The sequence below is a fragment of the Neoarius graeffei genome, chromosome 6 (genome assembly GCF_027579695.1).
Source record: "Neoarius graeffei isolate fNeoGra1 chromosome 6, fNeoGra1.pri, whole genome shotgun sequence".
NCBI classification, from domain to species: Eukaryota; Metazoa; Chordata; class Actinopteri; order Siluriformes; family Ariidae; genus Neoarius; species Neoarius graeffei.
The window spans coordinates 2,239,624-2,255,877 of record NC_083574.1 but is presented as its reverse complement, the minus strand read 5'-3'; the positions used below and the strand labels follow the sequence as shown (position 1 = coordinate 2,255,877).

The following is a 16,254-nucleotide window of genomic DNA, read 5'->3' as shown; positions in this document are numbered from 1 at the left end:
TTGGTTCACCAGTTTGCGACGCACCCGCTCTCCCCTGCAATTGTGTCCGTAAGTGCCTGCACACCCTGACGCCTCTGTCCTGAAGACGTCGGAAAACTTAAACCTCCAGCTTCACCTCTGGCTGATACACAGCGCTCACACTGAATACTCCTTCCGGAGATGTTACAGAAATAAACACATTTCTGTGTTTCAATTTCACCATATCAATGATTTTTAAAAAATGTGTTCACATGGTGCGTCCACAGTACTCGCCCTGATGAAAGAGCTGTTACTATAGAAATAACATTATTATTAATATTATTAATATAAACCTGCAATTTGTAGCTGTCAGAAAATGAATCAACACCTTCTGACCAATCAGAATCCAGACATACAAAGTAACAGAAAGCAGTGCAATGATATCACAATACTTTTCTAGACTCATTCTTCTTCTTCATGTGTCAGGTTTGGAGCAGACATCGACGATCATGGCCCTCCAGTCCTCTCATGCCCCTTTTCCACCAAAGCAGTTCCAGGGCTGGTTCGGGGCCAGTGCTTAGTTTGGAACCGGGTTTTCTGTTTCCACTGACAAAGAACTGGCTCTGGGGCCAGAAAAACCAGTTCCAGGCTAGCACCAACTCTCTGCTGGGCCAGAGGAAAGAACCACTTACATCAGTGGGGGGGCGGAGTTGTTAAGACCAACAACAATAACAAGACCGCGAAAGATCGCCATTTTTAAGCGACGAGAAGCAGCAGCTGTACAAACGCGAAGTCATTTATTATTATTATTGTTGTTGTTGTTGCTGCTGCTTCTTCCGTGTTGTTTTTGCTTCAATATTCACGCCAAGGTTTATGTAAACGTAGCGCCGTAACTGACGTATACAGTGACGTAACTGACGTATACAGCAACATAATGACGTGGCTTCCCTTAGCACCACAAGCTATGGAAAAGCAAACTGGTTCTCAGCTGGCTCGCAAGTTGAACGAGCTGTGAACCAGCACCAGCACTGGCCCCGAACCAGCCCTGGAACTGATTTGGTGGAAAAGGGCTATCAGTTGTCAGCTAAGTGTATGAACTCTGTGTTCTTGAGGTGGTTGTTTGTGTGTTCTCTCAGACTCAACCTCAACCTGGAACAACCATCACTAAACAGAGGAGGTGGTCTCAGACACCACTTATCAGCCACCTACAATGCAGTCCTTGGCACACTTCCCAGAAAATTGAATACACATCTACACCAAGACTCGGCTGACTTCAACAACTCGCATGATGGCAGAGAGAGAGAGAGAGAGAGAGAGACAGCGACCCACAGATCACCCTAACAACCCTCTAGGCTGCTAACAACGTTCACACCTGGCCACCAGTGACCCTAACACCTACAGGATGACTGAGAGGGTCAATGACTCATGTGACTTCAATGACTGTCAGGGTTGCTTTTGGTCCACTAGAGGATAAACACCTGGAACTCCCCACGAGTCAGACAGAACTGAAGAAGCCTTTCGGATGAGAGATGAAACGTCTTCAAGCATTTCAAGCAAGTCCAGTTGCCTTCTTTAGCACCTACAGTTTACAACGACCTGGATGACTGAGAACCTTCACAGACATTCTCTCAGACTGATGGTGAATGTTATTCGCTGTCTTCCTTGGCTTTTCTTGCCAAACAGTATCAGTTTTTTCTTAGCCGTCTTTCCTAATGACATGGCCGAAGAATTTCAGTGGTCTATTTCTTGCGAACTGTAGTTAGATGACGGTTTGTTGTCACCTATTGTACATGACAATCCCTACCAAGCGAGGTATTCCAAACATGCTTGGGAACCCTCTTTACGCTGTTTCGTGACAATTTTGAAGATTTGTGAGCCATGATTTTCTTTGCAAATATACTTTTATTAGGTTGCAGTTACTTTCTATAAGGGCAGTGCCCATACTGGGCGGGCTGTCCCAGCCATTGTACCATATATATATACAGGTAGTCGTCGACTTACGACTGCGTTTGGTTACGACTGACCCGTCGTAAACCGATCTGGTCGTAAGTCGGCCTATGTTAAATGAACGTAAGTATATTGCGATGTGTAATGATATTGTAATCATCTTAAAGTCTTATTTTATCAACATTTTCTTATTTCATTACCTTGGCTCATTATTTGGTTTAAGTCAAACACTGCATACTACACTGCGTACAGTACAATTCGTTTAATATGTGCAAAACAAAAAATACGAAATACAGGTGTGAAAAAGAGAAAACATTTCAGTTTGAAACATACCAAAATACAAATGTAAAACACAGCAAAATACAAAATTTAGTGACCGCTGGCATCACTGGTGCTTGGCTGTGGGTCGTCTACGTCATCATCAGCTGTTGCAGCGCTCGGGCTGGCGGGAGCATTTGCTCGTTTCATAAACCAGGAGCTGGGGCGGAAACTGTATGACGGAGTGTGCGAGGGAGCGCGAGAGAGACTGCAGATGTGCCTGGAGCTGGGGCGGAAACTGTTGTACGTGGTGAGAGGTGCTGCCGGGAGCTGGGGTGGAAACTGTCATACACTCAGCTAGCTCAGCTGGGAAACACTTGCCAGTCATAACTAGACGGTCGTAAAGTCAATCGGTCGTAAGTCGCATAGGTCGTAAGTTGATGACTACCTGTATATAGTCTTGGGTGTGACTTTAAACTGCAACCGGTGGTGAGTCTCAGGTCTGGGAGGACTTGAGTATTGGGGAAAGTGGAGTTACCCCTTAATCACCATTGCCCCCAGGTCCGCTCTGACCCAAAGTGGTAGCACCTGCCTGGGTTCCAGCTATGGGTTAAATAGTACGTCACCAATAAGGTGCTGGCAGCAGGGCGCTTTTCGGCGCAATGTAGCAAATGAACCCAACAGGGTCAATGGCACACCACCAGATGGCATGCAGAAGAGCCACTCAAATGGCCAATGGATGGCATCACTCAGCAAGTCAGTTGTCACTGCGGGGCAACTTCCATACCCGTCAGGGCTGTGGCAGTTTTGTGCACCACTTGGCATCAGGTCTGGAGGTCCCGAAAGACAACACGATGGGGGCACGACATTGTTTGTCTTACCTTACTGTACAAGGTGCTTCATTAGGAAAGGAGCTTTGGTGTGGGCCTTGCAGCCCATCTCCGTTTCTGCGCATCCTATGAAGCAGCCTTCGTTGCTAGCAATGGAAAGCTGACAATGATGATGGCCATAAATATGGTTTATTCTGTCAGGCACACCAAAACCAATGACCAGCTCCAAAAAAGTTTGGCTGTTCAGCAACTTATCCATCACCTGCCTGCCATGATTTCACGTGACCCTGATCGGGAGGCACAGCGGGTTCTCCACCTTGCCCAAGGGTGTTCCACAGGGTAACGGAGGGAAGGAGGTGCCTTACTAGTCCTATTGATGGAAATATTCCACCCTGCTATACAAATTTTTCTCTACAGCACGAATAATAATAATAATAATAATAATAATAATAATAATATAATGTTTACACTTATTTTTCATGCTATAACCAATCACATTGCTGGATTCCACCAGATTTAATAATGAGGTTGTAAGAAATGTTATGATCGTATGTTGGCCCCACCCTTTTTTCATACATTACTCTGTTAAAAAAAAAAAAATACTTCAGGAAATTGTGATATTGTGATTTTTTGTTTGTTTGTTTTTTGCCTTTTCTGAAACAGGAAGTGATGAAATCAATGAACTCACCTGATCCTGATATGCGAAGAAGAGGATGATGAACAGAATCTCCAGCAGGAAAATCAGAAGCAGCAGGATAAAGAACTGGGGAGAGAGAGAGAGAGAGCGGGGCAAGATGAGATGGAGGTATACAATATCTCATATGTGTCTACACCAGATCAGTCTCAGATGTGCCACACGTGTCTCAGCTCTGTCATGTGCTTCATATTAAATCAGAAAAAATCTCCAGCTGTTGTTCTCAGTCTCAGGTTCCAGCTGCAGTCCGTCAGTCCCTCAGTGTCCATCTGTCATCCTTTATCAACCCGGAGACGGTGAACAAACTGATCAGGAAGTATTATAACAGATATGTAACACACGTGACGTGATCTACAGTGCCTTGCAAAAGTATTCATACCCCTTGAACTTTTTCACATTTTTCCACCTTACAACCACGAACTTAAACGTTTTTTTATTGAGATTTTATGTGATAGACCAACACAGAGTAGCACATAATTGTGAAGTGAAACGAAAATGATAAATGGTCTTCAAAATTTTAAACAAATAAAAATCTGAAAAATGTGGTGTGCATTAGTATTCAGCCCCCCTGCGTCAATACTTTGTAGCGCCACCTTTTGCTGCAATTACAGGGAGTGCAGAATTATTAGGCAAATGAGTATGTTGACCACATTACCCTCTCTATGCATGTTGGCCTACTCCAAGCTGCATAGGCTTGAAAGCCTCCTACCAATTAAGCATACCAGGTGATGTGCATCTCTGTAATGAAAAGGGGTGTGGTCTAATGACATCAACACCCTATATCAGGTGTGCAAAATTATTAGGCAACTTCCTTTCCTTTGGCAAAATGGGTCAGAAGAGGGATTTGACGGACTCAGAAAAGTCAAAAATAGTGACATATATTGCAAAGGGATGGAGCACTCTTAAAATTGCCCAGCTTTTGAAGCGTGACCATCGAACAATCAAGCGCTTCATTCAAAATAGTCAACAGGGTCGCAAGAAGCGCGTTGAAAAAAAAAGGCGCAAACTAACTGCCCGTGAACTGAGGAAAGTCAAGCGTGAAGCTGCCAAGATGCCACTCGCCACCAGTTTTGCCATATTTCAGAGCTGCAACATCACTGGAGTGTCAAAAAGCACAAGGTGTGCAATACTCAGGGACACGGCCAAGGTAACAAAGGCTGAAAAACGACCACCACTGAACAAGACACACAAGATGAAACGTCAAGACTGGGCCAAGAAGTATCACAAGACTGATTTTTCTAAGGTCTTATGGACAGATGAAATGAAAGTGAGTCTTGATGGGCCAGATGGATGGGCTCGTGGCTGGATCAGCAAAGGGCAGAGAGCTCCAGTCCGACTCAGACGCCAGCAAGGTGGAGGTGGGGTACTGGTATGGGCTGGTATCATCAAAGATGAGCTTGTGGGACCTTTTCGGGTTGAGGATGGCGTCAAGCTCAACTCCCAGTCCTATTGTCAGTTTTTGGAAGACACCTTCTTCAAGCAGTGGTACAGGAAGAAGTCAGCATCCTTCAAGAAAAACATGATTTTCATGCAGGACAATGCTCCATCACACGCATCCAAGTACTCCACAGCATGGCTGGCCAGAAAGGGTCTAAAGGAAGAAAGATTAATGACGTGGCCTCCTTGTTCACCTGATCTGAACCCCATAGAAAACCTGTGGTCCCTCATCAAATGTGAGATCTACAAGGAGGGGAAACAGTACACATCTCTGAACAGTGTCTGGGAGGCTGTGGTTGCTGCTGCACGCAATGTTGATCGCAAACAGATCAAAACACTGACCGAATCCATGGATGGCAGGCTTTTGAGTGTCCTTGTAAAGAAAAGCGGCTATATTAGTCACTGATTTGTTTTTGGGTTTTTTTTTTAATGCCAGCAATGTATATTAGTGAATGTTGAGTTGTTATATTGGTTTCCCTGGTGAAAATAAATGAGTGAAATGGGTATATGTTTGTTTTCTGTTAAGTTGCCTAATAATTATGCACAGTTATAGTCACCTGCACACACAGATATCCTCCTAAGATAGCTAAAACTAAGAAAGCCCTACTCCAACTTCCAAAAATACTCAGCTTTGATATTTATGAGTCTTTTGGGTTCATCAAGAACATAGTTGTTTTTCAGTAATAAAACTAATCCTCAAAAATACAACTTGCCTAATAATTCTGCACTCCGTGTACAGCTGCAAGTCTTTTGTGGTATGTCTCTACCAGCTTTGCACATCTAGACACTGAAATTTTTGCCCATTCTTCTTTGCAAAACAGCTCAAGCTCAGCCAGATTGGATGGAGAGCGTCTGTGAACAGCAATTTTCAAGTCTTGCCACAGATGCTCAATGGGATTTAGGTCTGGACTTTGACTGGGCCATTCTAACACATGAATATTCTTTGATCTAAACCATTCCATTGTAGCTCTGGCTGTATGTTTAGGGTCATTGTCTTGCTGGAAGGTGAATCTCCTTCCCAGTCTCAAGTCTTTTGCAGCCTCCAACAGGTTTTCTTCCAGGATTGCCCTGTATTTAGCTCCATCCAGCTTCCCATCAACTCTGACCAGCTTCCCTGTCCCTGCTGAAGAAAAGCATCCCCATAGCATGATGCTGCCATCACCATGTTTCACAGTGGGGATGGTGTGTGCAGGGTGATGAGCAGTGTTAGTTTTCCGCCACACATAGCACTTTGCATTTAGGCCAAAAAGTTCAACTTTGGTCTCATCTGACCAAAGCACCTTCTTCCACATGTTTGCTGTGTCCCCTACATGGCTTCTTATGCCTGTCTTTCAACAATGGCTTTCTTCTTGCCACTCTTCCAAAAAGGCCAGATTTGTGGAGTGTACGACTTGTAGTTGTCCTGTGCACAGATTCTCCCACCTGAGCTGTGGATTTCTGCAGCTCCTCCAGAGTGATCATGGGCCTCTTGGCTGCTTCTCTGACCAGTGCTCTCCTTGCTCGCTCTGTCAGTTTAGGTGGACGGCCATGTCTTGGTAGGTTTGCAGTTGTGCCATACTTTTTCCATTTTTGAATGATGGATTGAACAGTGAGATGTTCAGAGCTTGGGATGATTTTTTTTTAAACCTAACCCTGCTTTAAACTTCTCCAGAACTTTATCCCTGACCTGTCTGGTGAGTTCTTTGGTCTTCATGATGCTGTTTGTTCTTCAGTGTTCTCTAACAAACCACTGAGGCCTTCACAGAACAAGTGTATTTATGCTGAGAGTAAATTACACACAGTAGGACTCTATTAACTAATTAGATGACTTCTGAAGGCAACTGATTGCACTGGATTGTATTTAGAGGTATCAGAGTACAGGGGGCTGAATACTAATGCACACCACATTTTTCAGATTTTTATTTGTTTAAAATTTTGAAGACCATTTATCATTTTCGTTTCACTTCATAATTATGTGCTACTCTGTGTTGGTCTATCACATAAAATCTCAATAAAAAAACGTTTAAGTTCGTGGTTGTAAGGTGGAAAAATGTGAAAAAGTTCAAGGGGTATGAATACTTTTGCAAGGCACTGTAGATCACGTCACAGCCCCACTTTCACTTTCTCACTGCTGCGTCACAGCTAACAGAACCATTTATCAGGCTGAATCAGGTGAGACATCGAGGAAAAAAAATGTGTTATTCTTTCTTTTCCTCTTCCTGTGATTTTTCTCCTTTGTTACTGTAAACTCCATAAACCTTTCACTCACAGCTGTCACTCACAATAACAAGACAATTATCATTTCATGTTCCTTATTTTTCACTCGCAATCTTTTGGGGGAAAAAAAAGATTAAAAATCTGTCGAAAATGAAATTTCACATTTCACTCGATTCCACAGTTTGCTTGTAGATGTTAAAGTTGATTTTTAAAATAAAAAAAAAGATATTTTCTCATATACAACTAGTTCTCATTAGCCATAACATGAAACACCATTTTATTTTTTTAACTTTATTTTTTATTTTTCATACAAACAAGCTGATGTGAATAAAGTCACCAATTATTTGCCATTCTCTCAGCCATTAATTCATTAATTTATTTCTCTTTCTACAGTTCATTTAATCCATTCTATAGATGATGTTATGCTTCAAAAAAGAAAAAGTACAGTGCATAGAGGGATAAAAATACATTATTATTATTATTATTATTATTATTATTATTATTATTATATTTCAGTATATCTCTCTTATTTAATACTTATCATGAATCATGATTTTATCAAGAGTAAAACCGCATTTAAAAAAAAATAGAACGAGTCCAAAGCTCTTTAAATTGTTGTCTAAAAAAATTAATAAATTATTAAGCAATGAAAAGATTAATTTAAAAATGTAATTAAATAATATACAAATATATATTAAAAATAAAATAAAGTGATATCATTATTACAGTCATATCACTCAGCCCAAACCCGTGTTCATTCTTAAAGTTTTGCTGATTTTCTTTGTACTCATTTTAACGAATGCAAATCAGCTTTAAAGCTGTACTGCCTTTCAGATTTTTCAAGTGTAGGTCATAAAAAGAATTTTCCCAACACCCAATTATTTTTGTTTAGTGACTGAAAGCTACTGAATTCAAATCACAGACTTCCAAATTTATTCGTTTTTTTTAACAGAACAATTAATGAATTTATCTCCACGTGGCTCTAAATTCTCCGCTATTTTTTCCTGCTTCACCATGACCCAATACAAGACACTACATCATGCATCACGTGGTGGGCTTTCCCCGTTCACGCAAGGCATTGTGGGATACAAATTTGAAACAGGAGAGAAAAATGGAGGACGTGAGTGTGCAAATGAAACGTGAAAGAGCGACTACAGTAACGGAAAGAAAGCAAGAAGAAAAGACGTTATGTTATATACGAAGGAAAGGAAACGCAGGACCAAACTAATAAATATGGGCGCTCAGCGAGCACCTCGGTGTGATCAGCTGTTCGTTTAGCGACAGAATGATGGAACTGTCAGTGCACGCTCAAAGGGAAACCTGTAGATGGCAGTAATGCAACACTGTGGATGCCAGCTGCCGTAAAACCCAAAAGAAGAAGAAGAAGGTGGTAAACCTGCGCATGCGCACACGGACTTCCTCTGTCTGCTTGACTGCGCCAAGCGAGCGATTTCATGCACATTATTTGCTTTAATCCGCTCAAATTAAATAACTTCCCAGCTACAGAATGGCCTGATATTTTGTGAGATATTACAGAAATAAACAGATATCACAATCACCACATTTCAGACGGAACTAAATTTCACTGAGTTTATTAAATCGAAAGGACGTCCAGCTTTAAATAAAGAATAAATGAACAGACAGAATCCAATTACATGTTCAGGAACAAGGAGTTTACACTTTTTGGTTTCTCTGCAAATTGCTGTGGTATAAAAGGAATAAAACACTTCAGAATGTTCTGCTAGGAAAATAATCAACCTTGCAGTGATGTGGTTTTCCCCGAGTGTTTTGCGCTGATGATAATATCTTTTTGCTATAAATTAAACTTTTTTTCGTTTCCTGATTCATTTCAAAGTAAGGGTGTATAAACTTTTGTACGTGACTGTAAATATTACGCTGCAGGAGTGAAGAAATACGGCGTCTTCTGTGAGCTGCAGTGTAAGTGCTGTGTGTTGGGAATAAAAGCTCAGAGTGATGTTTATGTGCTGCGGTTCCTAACGAGATTCTTTTCCACCTTCCTGCTTCTTTCTCCTGAGGCTCTCGTGTGTGTGTGTGTGTGTGTGTGTGTGTGTGTGTGTGTGTGTGTGTGTGTGTGTGTGTGATGAATGACAGGCAGGAGCAGTGGTTGTTAACGCTGGCCATTGACTGGGTTTATACAGGATTAAACGTTCTTACATTTCAGTCGCAGAAAGCGTCGATTGCGCTCCGTACATTGATTATTCCAGATAGATTTTTTTCCCCGATGTAATCATCAACCTCAGAGAGCCCATAAAGCCGTCGCTCCTGATTCAGGAGGAACCTTTCTGAGTTCTAGGTGGCATTTCCAATCGTTCTGACTGAACAGAGTTCGACTGTTTTGCATCGAACCCAGGAACATAAACTCTCCGCTACTCGTTCTTCATTCTTCTCTTTGAAACTGGAGCAAATATTCTGCCTTTTTTTTCTCGATAATCCAAAATTTTATTCAGTGATCCTTATTACAAAAAAAAAAAATAGACATCACATTATTTTTCTTTTTTTTAATCCTCAAATAATAATTTTGATTATTTTAGTGTGACGGAGGATTTTTCAGGGCTGGTTGAGAATAATAAGAAGTCTTTTTTTTTTATTTATTGAGATTATCAGAATATTGTGACATTGTACAGCTCTGCTTAGCCAAAAATACTCTGTTTGCTTTATTTTTGTCAGAAATCGTTTATGATAAACTTAAGAACATGCTCGGAGAGGCAGAGGTTCTGTAGCGTAGCGTAGCGTAACGTAACGTGTTTACAGGAGTTGCGGATTCTTCAGTACAGTCGAGTCGAGTTCCCTTGATGAGAAACAAAGGTGCTGTAGAGTGATTTGGGGCGTGTCTGGGGGATGCCAACATTTTTAGGAAGCTGCATTCAGACTGAAAAGGGACGAGGACCAAAATAAACAGGTGGACAGGAAGAGACATCAGCATCAGGTCAACTTTGGAATCGGAGTCTAGACGAGAGTGCGGGCTACAAACATGGCCGCCATCACAGACTTTCACACTGCAAAAAATGGCCTTTCAAACATAAGAAATAAAAGATTAAAACAAAGCATATTTGCTTGAATCAGGTGAAAAAAATCTGCCAATGGAACTAGTCAAATTTGACTTGGTAAGATTTCTTAAAGTAAGATGAAAAATCTAACCTGTTTTTAGATGAAATAATTCCAAAATAAGATTGAGGAACTCATTATGCGAGATCTGATTAACTCAGAATAATCAAAATAGTTCTTATAACAAGGTCGTACTTCTTACATTTAGCCATTCAAGTCATTTTTATTTATTTCATTTTAAGGGTATTTCACTTAAATTCATGACAAAGTCTTAGTAGTAAAAACTGAATTTAAGATAAATATTAGCCTAGTAAACTAGACCCACCCGCCTAGCGGCCAAAAATATTTTTGCCTAGCGAGTGGGTCTAGCCTCGCACCATATAAACAAAAACATCCCGGGCATCAAATCGTGCCCGCCAATCACAACGCAAGGTTTTTGTTTGGATTCTTTGGGCGGGCTTTTGCAGGAGTGACGACAAAGCTGCGCGACGCTGGAGAAAGCGCAACAGGAAAGATGGCTACGGCTAGTGAACAGCGCGCATTTGACTCCGCTTTGGAATCAGTTTTAGAAGAATTAGACTTGGAGTTTTGGTTGAAACATGAGCAGGAAGAGGCTCTCTGCTCATTCCTTTTCAAGAAGGACGTTTTCGCTGTTTTGCCGACCGGCTATGGCAAAAGTCTGATCTACCAGCTGGCTCCGCTCGTAGCCAAAAGGATGGGGCTAGTTTGTGCAGTACGAAGAATTAATAAACAGCTTTGAAACATTACTTTTTGATTGTTTCTTATTTTCCCGTTATTTTAAATTTAAGGGAAATTATTTCACCAAACACCACTAAATAAAAACTCTCAAAAACAGTTTAAGCAAACCCTTGAAAAACACTTGGAAAAAAAAAATGAGTGTATGTGGTACAGACTCCAAACTTGTGGTCATTCTCTCCAAACTTCTTAATATCTAGAACCTGTTTATTAATTAATACGCATTTTGAAAAATTCTTTATTTCAAGGCCTCCCCCACTGCTTTCTGTCGCTCTGACTACGTCACAGTCACTGTTGCGCTGATTGGTCAGAGCGTTGGCCTATACGCACAGAGACAGTTTGAAAGACAGCGGTTTGTTCCTCCTACCCGCTTCGGAAATGTCTACGGATCGAGGCCAGACTAAATATTCACATTTAGTCTGGCTTGCCAGGCTAGATAAATATACTAATATTAGGATTGTTAAATTCTACAACTAAGCATTGCTAGCTTAAAAGATTCTCCTTTTGTGACCTGTAATTAGTAAAATACTCTAGACATGAGACCAGAGACTATCTTGAATCAAGTTGACGACACATGTAGCATTGCAACAAGTTTATTTTTTTTTTCCCATTTCAACATTCAAACGTTAAAACATCTCTTAAGATTCCACTTCCCCAGGACCTCAGGCACCAAAAAAAAAAAAGTCTATGCATTTTGACTTACAGTGCTTACACAACGCCAAAGCGACAATGCATTTTGGGGGCACTGACTATTCATGTGTACGAGGGGTTTACAAGATCAGGCACAAAAAAAAAAAGCACTGAACTTAACTCACAGCATTCCAAAAAGCCCTCACTAAAACGCCTCCACTCACTCATAGGCTTTTTGAAGGCACTTGTCTGGTCTCGAGTCTGTAGAGCATCTAGAAGGAGCTCACTCTGAATGACTGAGAAAACAGTCGCAGTAAACTGAGGATCTGTGAGGTGGAGTTGAATTGTAATGAAAGATTCAAAGATTTCAGTAAAGTTCATTTATTCCCAAAACAAGCATACTTTGTTTTTTTTTTCTTGAAACAAGATGAACCGCATTTGACAAATGTCCAAAATGTACTTACTTGTTTAAAAAAAACCTTCTTTTATTTTCAAAGGTGCTCCAAATAAGACTTTTTCAAGACATTTTGTCTAGACAAGATTTTCAAGATGGACTGTCTAAAAACTAGCCTTTCTAGCTAAATGAGGTTTTGCTTGTTGGGCAGTTATGTCTTATAATAAGGGTGGCGAGATGTTTTGACTTGAAAATAGATAAAAATAAGCTTCCTAAGATTTTTATTTTTTGCAGTGCACCTGACCTGATTATTGATCTCACACACACACACACACACACGGACTCGATTCCCAGCCACACTCACAGTCTATAAACACTCTCAGCTGTGAAGTCCGCACTCAGTGTCCAAACCAAGACTCTGGATATCATTCTGGTTTTGATTCATATAAGTTGTTTATTGATCATCTAACCATTTCCTGTTTCCTGAGTTTTGCACCATGTATTTGTCTTGTTTACAAGTTTCAATAAAACCCTCCCGTCCCTGCGCCGCCCTGACCGACAGAAACATATTTTGACCTTTATTTTTAAAATAAAAATCATACACAGTGACTAACCACGAAGCCATAACAACCCTAACAACATTTCACTGCACTGTAGAGAACATCATAATGGAAAATCGCTACGAGTGTAAAAACGATTTTGTTGCTTATTGATTTGTTACGGTTACAGATGATTATGAGGTTTACTCCCAAAAGGACACTTGATTTTAATAACAGAATAATTGAGGTGACAGTCAGGACAACACTGGGCTGCAAAACAGAGAGGAATCATTCATTCGTTTATTCTTAACTTCATTCATTCATTCATTCATTCATTCATTCATTTTCTGTAAGTGTTTTGCCCCAGGTCAGGGTGGAGGTGGATCTGGAGTCTATCAACGCCATGGAAGGTGGAAAGACAGTCTGGACGTCAGAGAGCATTTTGTGTAGACTTTAGCATCACTGAAACACATATGATTGAACAGAGAAAAGAAAGTGGAGAACCTGAAGCAAGCCATGGGCATGGAGAACATGAAAACCTGTTCAGGAGCTCAGGATGGAACCTGAATGAGATCAGGATGGATTCATGCCAGCCAAGTGGAGAGAGATTCATTAGTGAAGAAGAGGAACAAGAAGGGAAGGAAGCTCAGTCCAGTGTCCACAGGTAAAAGTTTGAAACATTTTACAGAAGCCAAAGCCAGAAACCTTTCTCAACATATCAAAAAGAGCAATAACGATAGCAAAAATCAGACCCAAGGACAGGGTCAACCTCACCGTGTAGAAATGAGATTCCTGCACTGCAAAAAAACTGAAAACTGAATTTGAGGAGAAAATTCCTTAATACTAGTGAAATGATCTTGCTGCATGGATGGATAATTTTACTTGACAAGACATCCTAGAACAAGTTGGTTACAATCTAGAACTAGTTTTAATAATCTCAGAATTGGTGTCTTGTTTTCTTCTAATGGGAAATGCTCAATCGTTTCAATTATATTCAAGATATTCTAACTTATTAAAGGACCCATGGCATGGTGGTTTGTTGATGCTTTAAACGGGCTCGTGGAGGTTTCCGGATGTTATATCCGCAGCCTTTCTCGAAATGAACCCTCGGCACGTAGATATAGCCTCCTGGGAGAAAGCCCCATTTCAGTGCTTTTCCCGTTTTGCTAATGAGAAGCAGGAGGCGGGGAAGGGTAGAGGGTGGGGGCGGGTCTTATCATTAATATTCATGACATGTAAACGTGTTACCTCTGATTGGCTAACAGCACTGTGACGCTCCCTCCAGTGGGTCAGAACAAGCGGATGTGGGTGTCTTACTATGGCGAGAGAGAAGGAACAAACCGCGAAGGGAAAAATACCGCGCGCTGACGTCATTAAGGTGCGACGCGAGGAAATAAAATAAATTCAACAAATGTTTGGGTTTTTACTGAACAAACAAACAAATAAAATGAACGAGTGACTTAAAAAAAAGAATGTGGGTGTCTTTGTAAAAACTGTTTTGATTGGCTATTATAACAGAGCATGCTGCATGCTTTTTGGTTTTGTAGTGCAGAGTACCTGGCTAACTGCAGGAAGCGGTTAGCTGCACAGCTAATGTAGCCATTGCAAGGCTAACATGGCACCAATTTTAAAGCACGGCAAAACGACTTAACAGTTATACACTTACTTGTTCGGTGTTTGTTGCTGATGCGGCAGGGATGCTTGGTACGGACCCAGGCTTCAGTGACAGTTGATGTGCAAAACCTGCCCTGTACTGTCCCAAGTTGTGGAAACATTCATCAGGAAAATGTTTCCGACAAACATACACCGTCTTAGGTAGACTCGACGGCGTATTATTGAAGTAAATAAAATTAAGCCACTGCGTCTTCAGGGGCTCTCCCGTCGGCAGTAAAAACAGACTCCTTTCTGTGTTGTCACATCCATGTACAGCGCAATTTCCATGTTTCGCTCGCTTAGGTGATGCCATGTTGTTGTGTCCTCTATGGTCTCCTCACTACAACTGGGCGGGCAATCCATACAGCGGGTGGGAATCCAGAGGGGGGGCGTGGGGATCATCTCCCTTGCTGACGTAGTAAAGGGAAGAGCTTATCAACGCACCGTTTTGACGCGCCATTCTCAAATGTTGGGCATAGTTTGGTTTACACATTATGAAATTTCTAGCCACTGGGGTGACTTAAGAAGGTCAGAGGAACTCATTTTAACGTTAAAAAACCTCAGAAAGTGAAAATTTCATGCCATGGGACCTTTAAGATATCATTTTTGCAGTGTAGAAGAAAACAAGACACCAACTCTGAGATTATTAAAACTAGTTCTAGATTGTAACCAACTTGTTCCAAGATGTCTTGTCAAGTAAAATTATCCATCCATGCAGCAAGATCATTTCACTAGTATTAAGGAATTTTCTCCTCAAATTCGGTTTTCAGTTTTTTGCCGGGTGAATTCGGAATTTAATGGAAATTAGAAGCAGAAAGCTGAACGTAATTAGTCAGACAAACTTGAGTAGATTTTCTTTATCCGCGATTTATAGCCTTTTTTCCCCAATTTGTCCAAAAAAGCTAGAAAAGAAAGCCACACAGCTATGATGAGTGAGAACCGTACACGCTGCCGTTTTTCAGAAAGCCAGATATCGCTCTTTGTAGCACAGCAATAACATCTGCAGTGAAGTGAAGCGCTGGCACTGAAAGATAAGAAAATGATGGCAGGATTCAAGGAGATATATTTTCCTCTGTTCAGTGTGAGCTGTGAGGAGAAGAAAAGAAACCACCGATGGGCCGTGTCACTTCCTGCACTGATGAGAATGGATCGTTCTGCGTTGAGAGTGAAAGTTGCATTGGGAAAAACTAATTAAGCAAAAGCTATATTGGGAAGTGTAGCTTGGATATGGAATAATAAAACCACAAACTATTGGTAAGTTGGTGCGGTGTAAGAGGAATAAAACACCCGAGGACGTGCTGTTAAAGGAAAATAATCAACTTCAGAGTTGTAACAGTAACTCTGTTTAATCACACCACCTCGTCATTACAGTATTTTACTGTAACAGAAACACACACAGCGTTTATTCCTTATACACTGCCCAAGGGCTCGGACTGATTCGTTTAATTCAGTCGATGATTTAATTCTCCAGCTTTGTGAATTCAGCTTTAATGGGAAATCAATGGCAGAGCACTGGGGTTAGAAAAGGAAGACAGAGAAGGAACATGGATATTCATTCAGAATGATGTTTATCTACTTCATTTCCAGCTACAGATTCTCAATATGATATTTTTGTGTTTATTACGCTCATCATTGTAAGGAGATAGACTCACTGTGGAGCTTGGAGATGCTGAGATGAACTCTGACCCATAACACCACTTGAAATTCAGCATCAGGAGTCATTTATCGGCTGAACGAGCAGAGCTGGCTTATGGGCGGAATAAAAAAGAAACAAGACCGTAGGGTGCCCTGAGGTTTATAGCACTTTGCCTCTGTCTTTATGGATTTTACACTCGATGTGTTTGGATGGTTTCATGCTGAGCTCTAAGGAGCAAGTCTGAGATTATATCATCATCA

The 16,254-nt window shown here is 41.1% G+C and overlaps 1 protein-coding gene across 6 annotated transcripts in view; it reads right to left on the bottom strand.

Moving 5' to 3' along the window:
- tspan4a (tetraspanin 4a) overlaps positions 1-16,254 on the bottom strand; it is a 285,374-nt gene that overhangs the window by 79,709 nt on the left and 189,411 nt on the right. For all 6 annotated transcript variants that reach the window (XM_060923187.1, XM_060923185.1, XM_060923186.1 and 3 more), the window contains one exon: positions 3,682-3,756. In XM_060923187.1, coding sequence (XP_060779170.1) covers positions 3,682-3,756 — 75 coding nt within the window. The remainder of the gene's footprint in view (positions 1-3,681; positions 3,757-16,254) is intronic.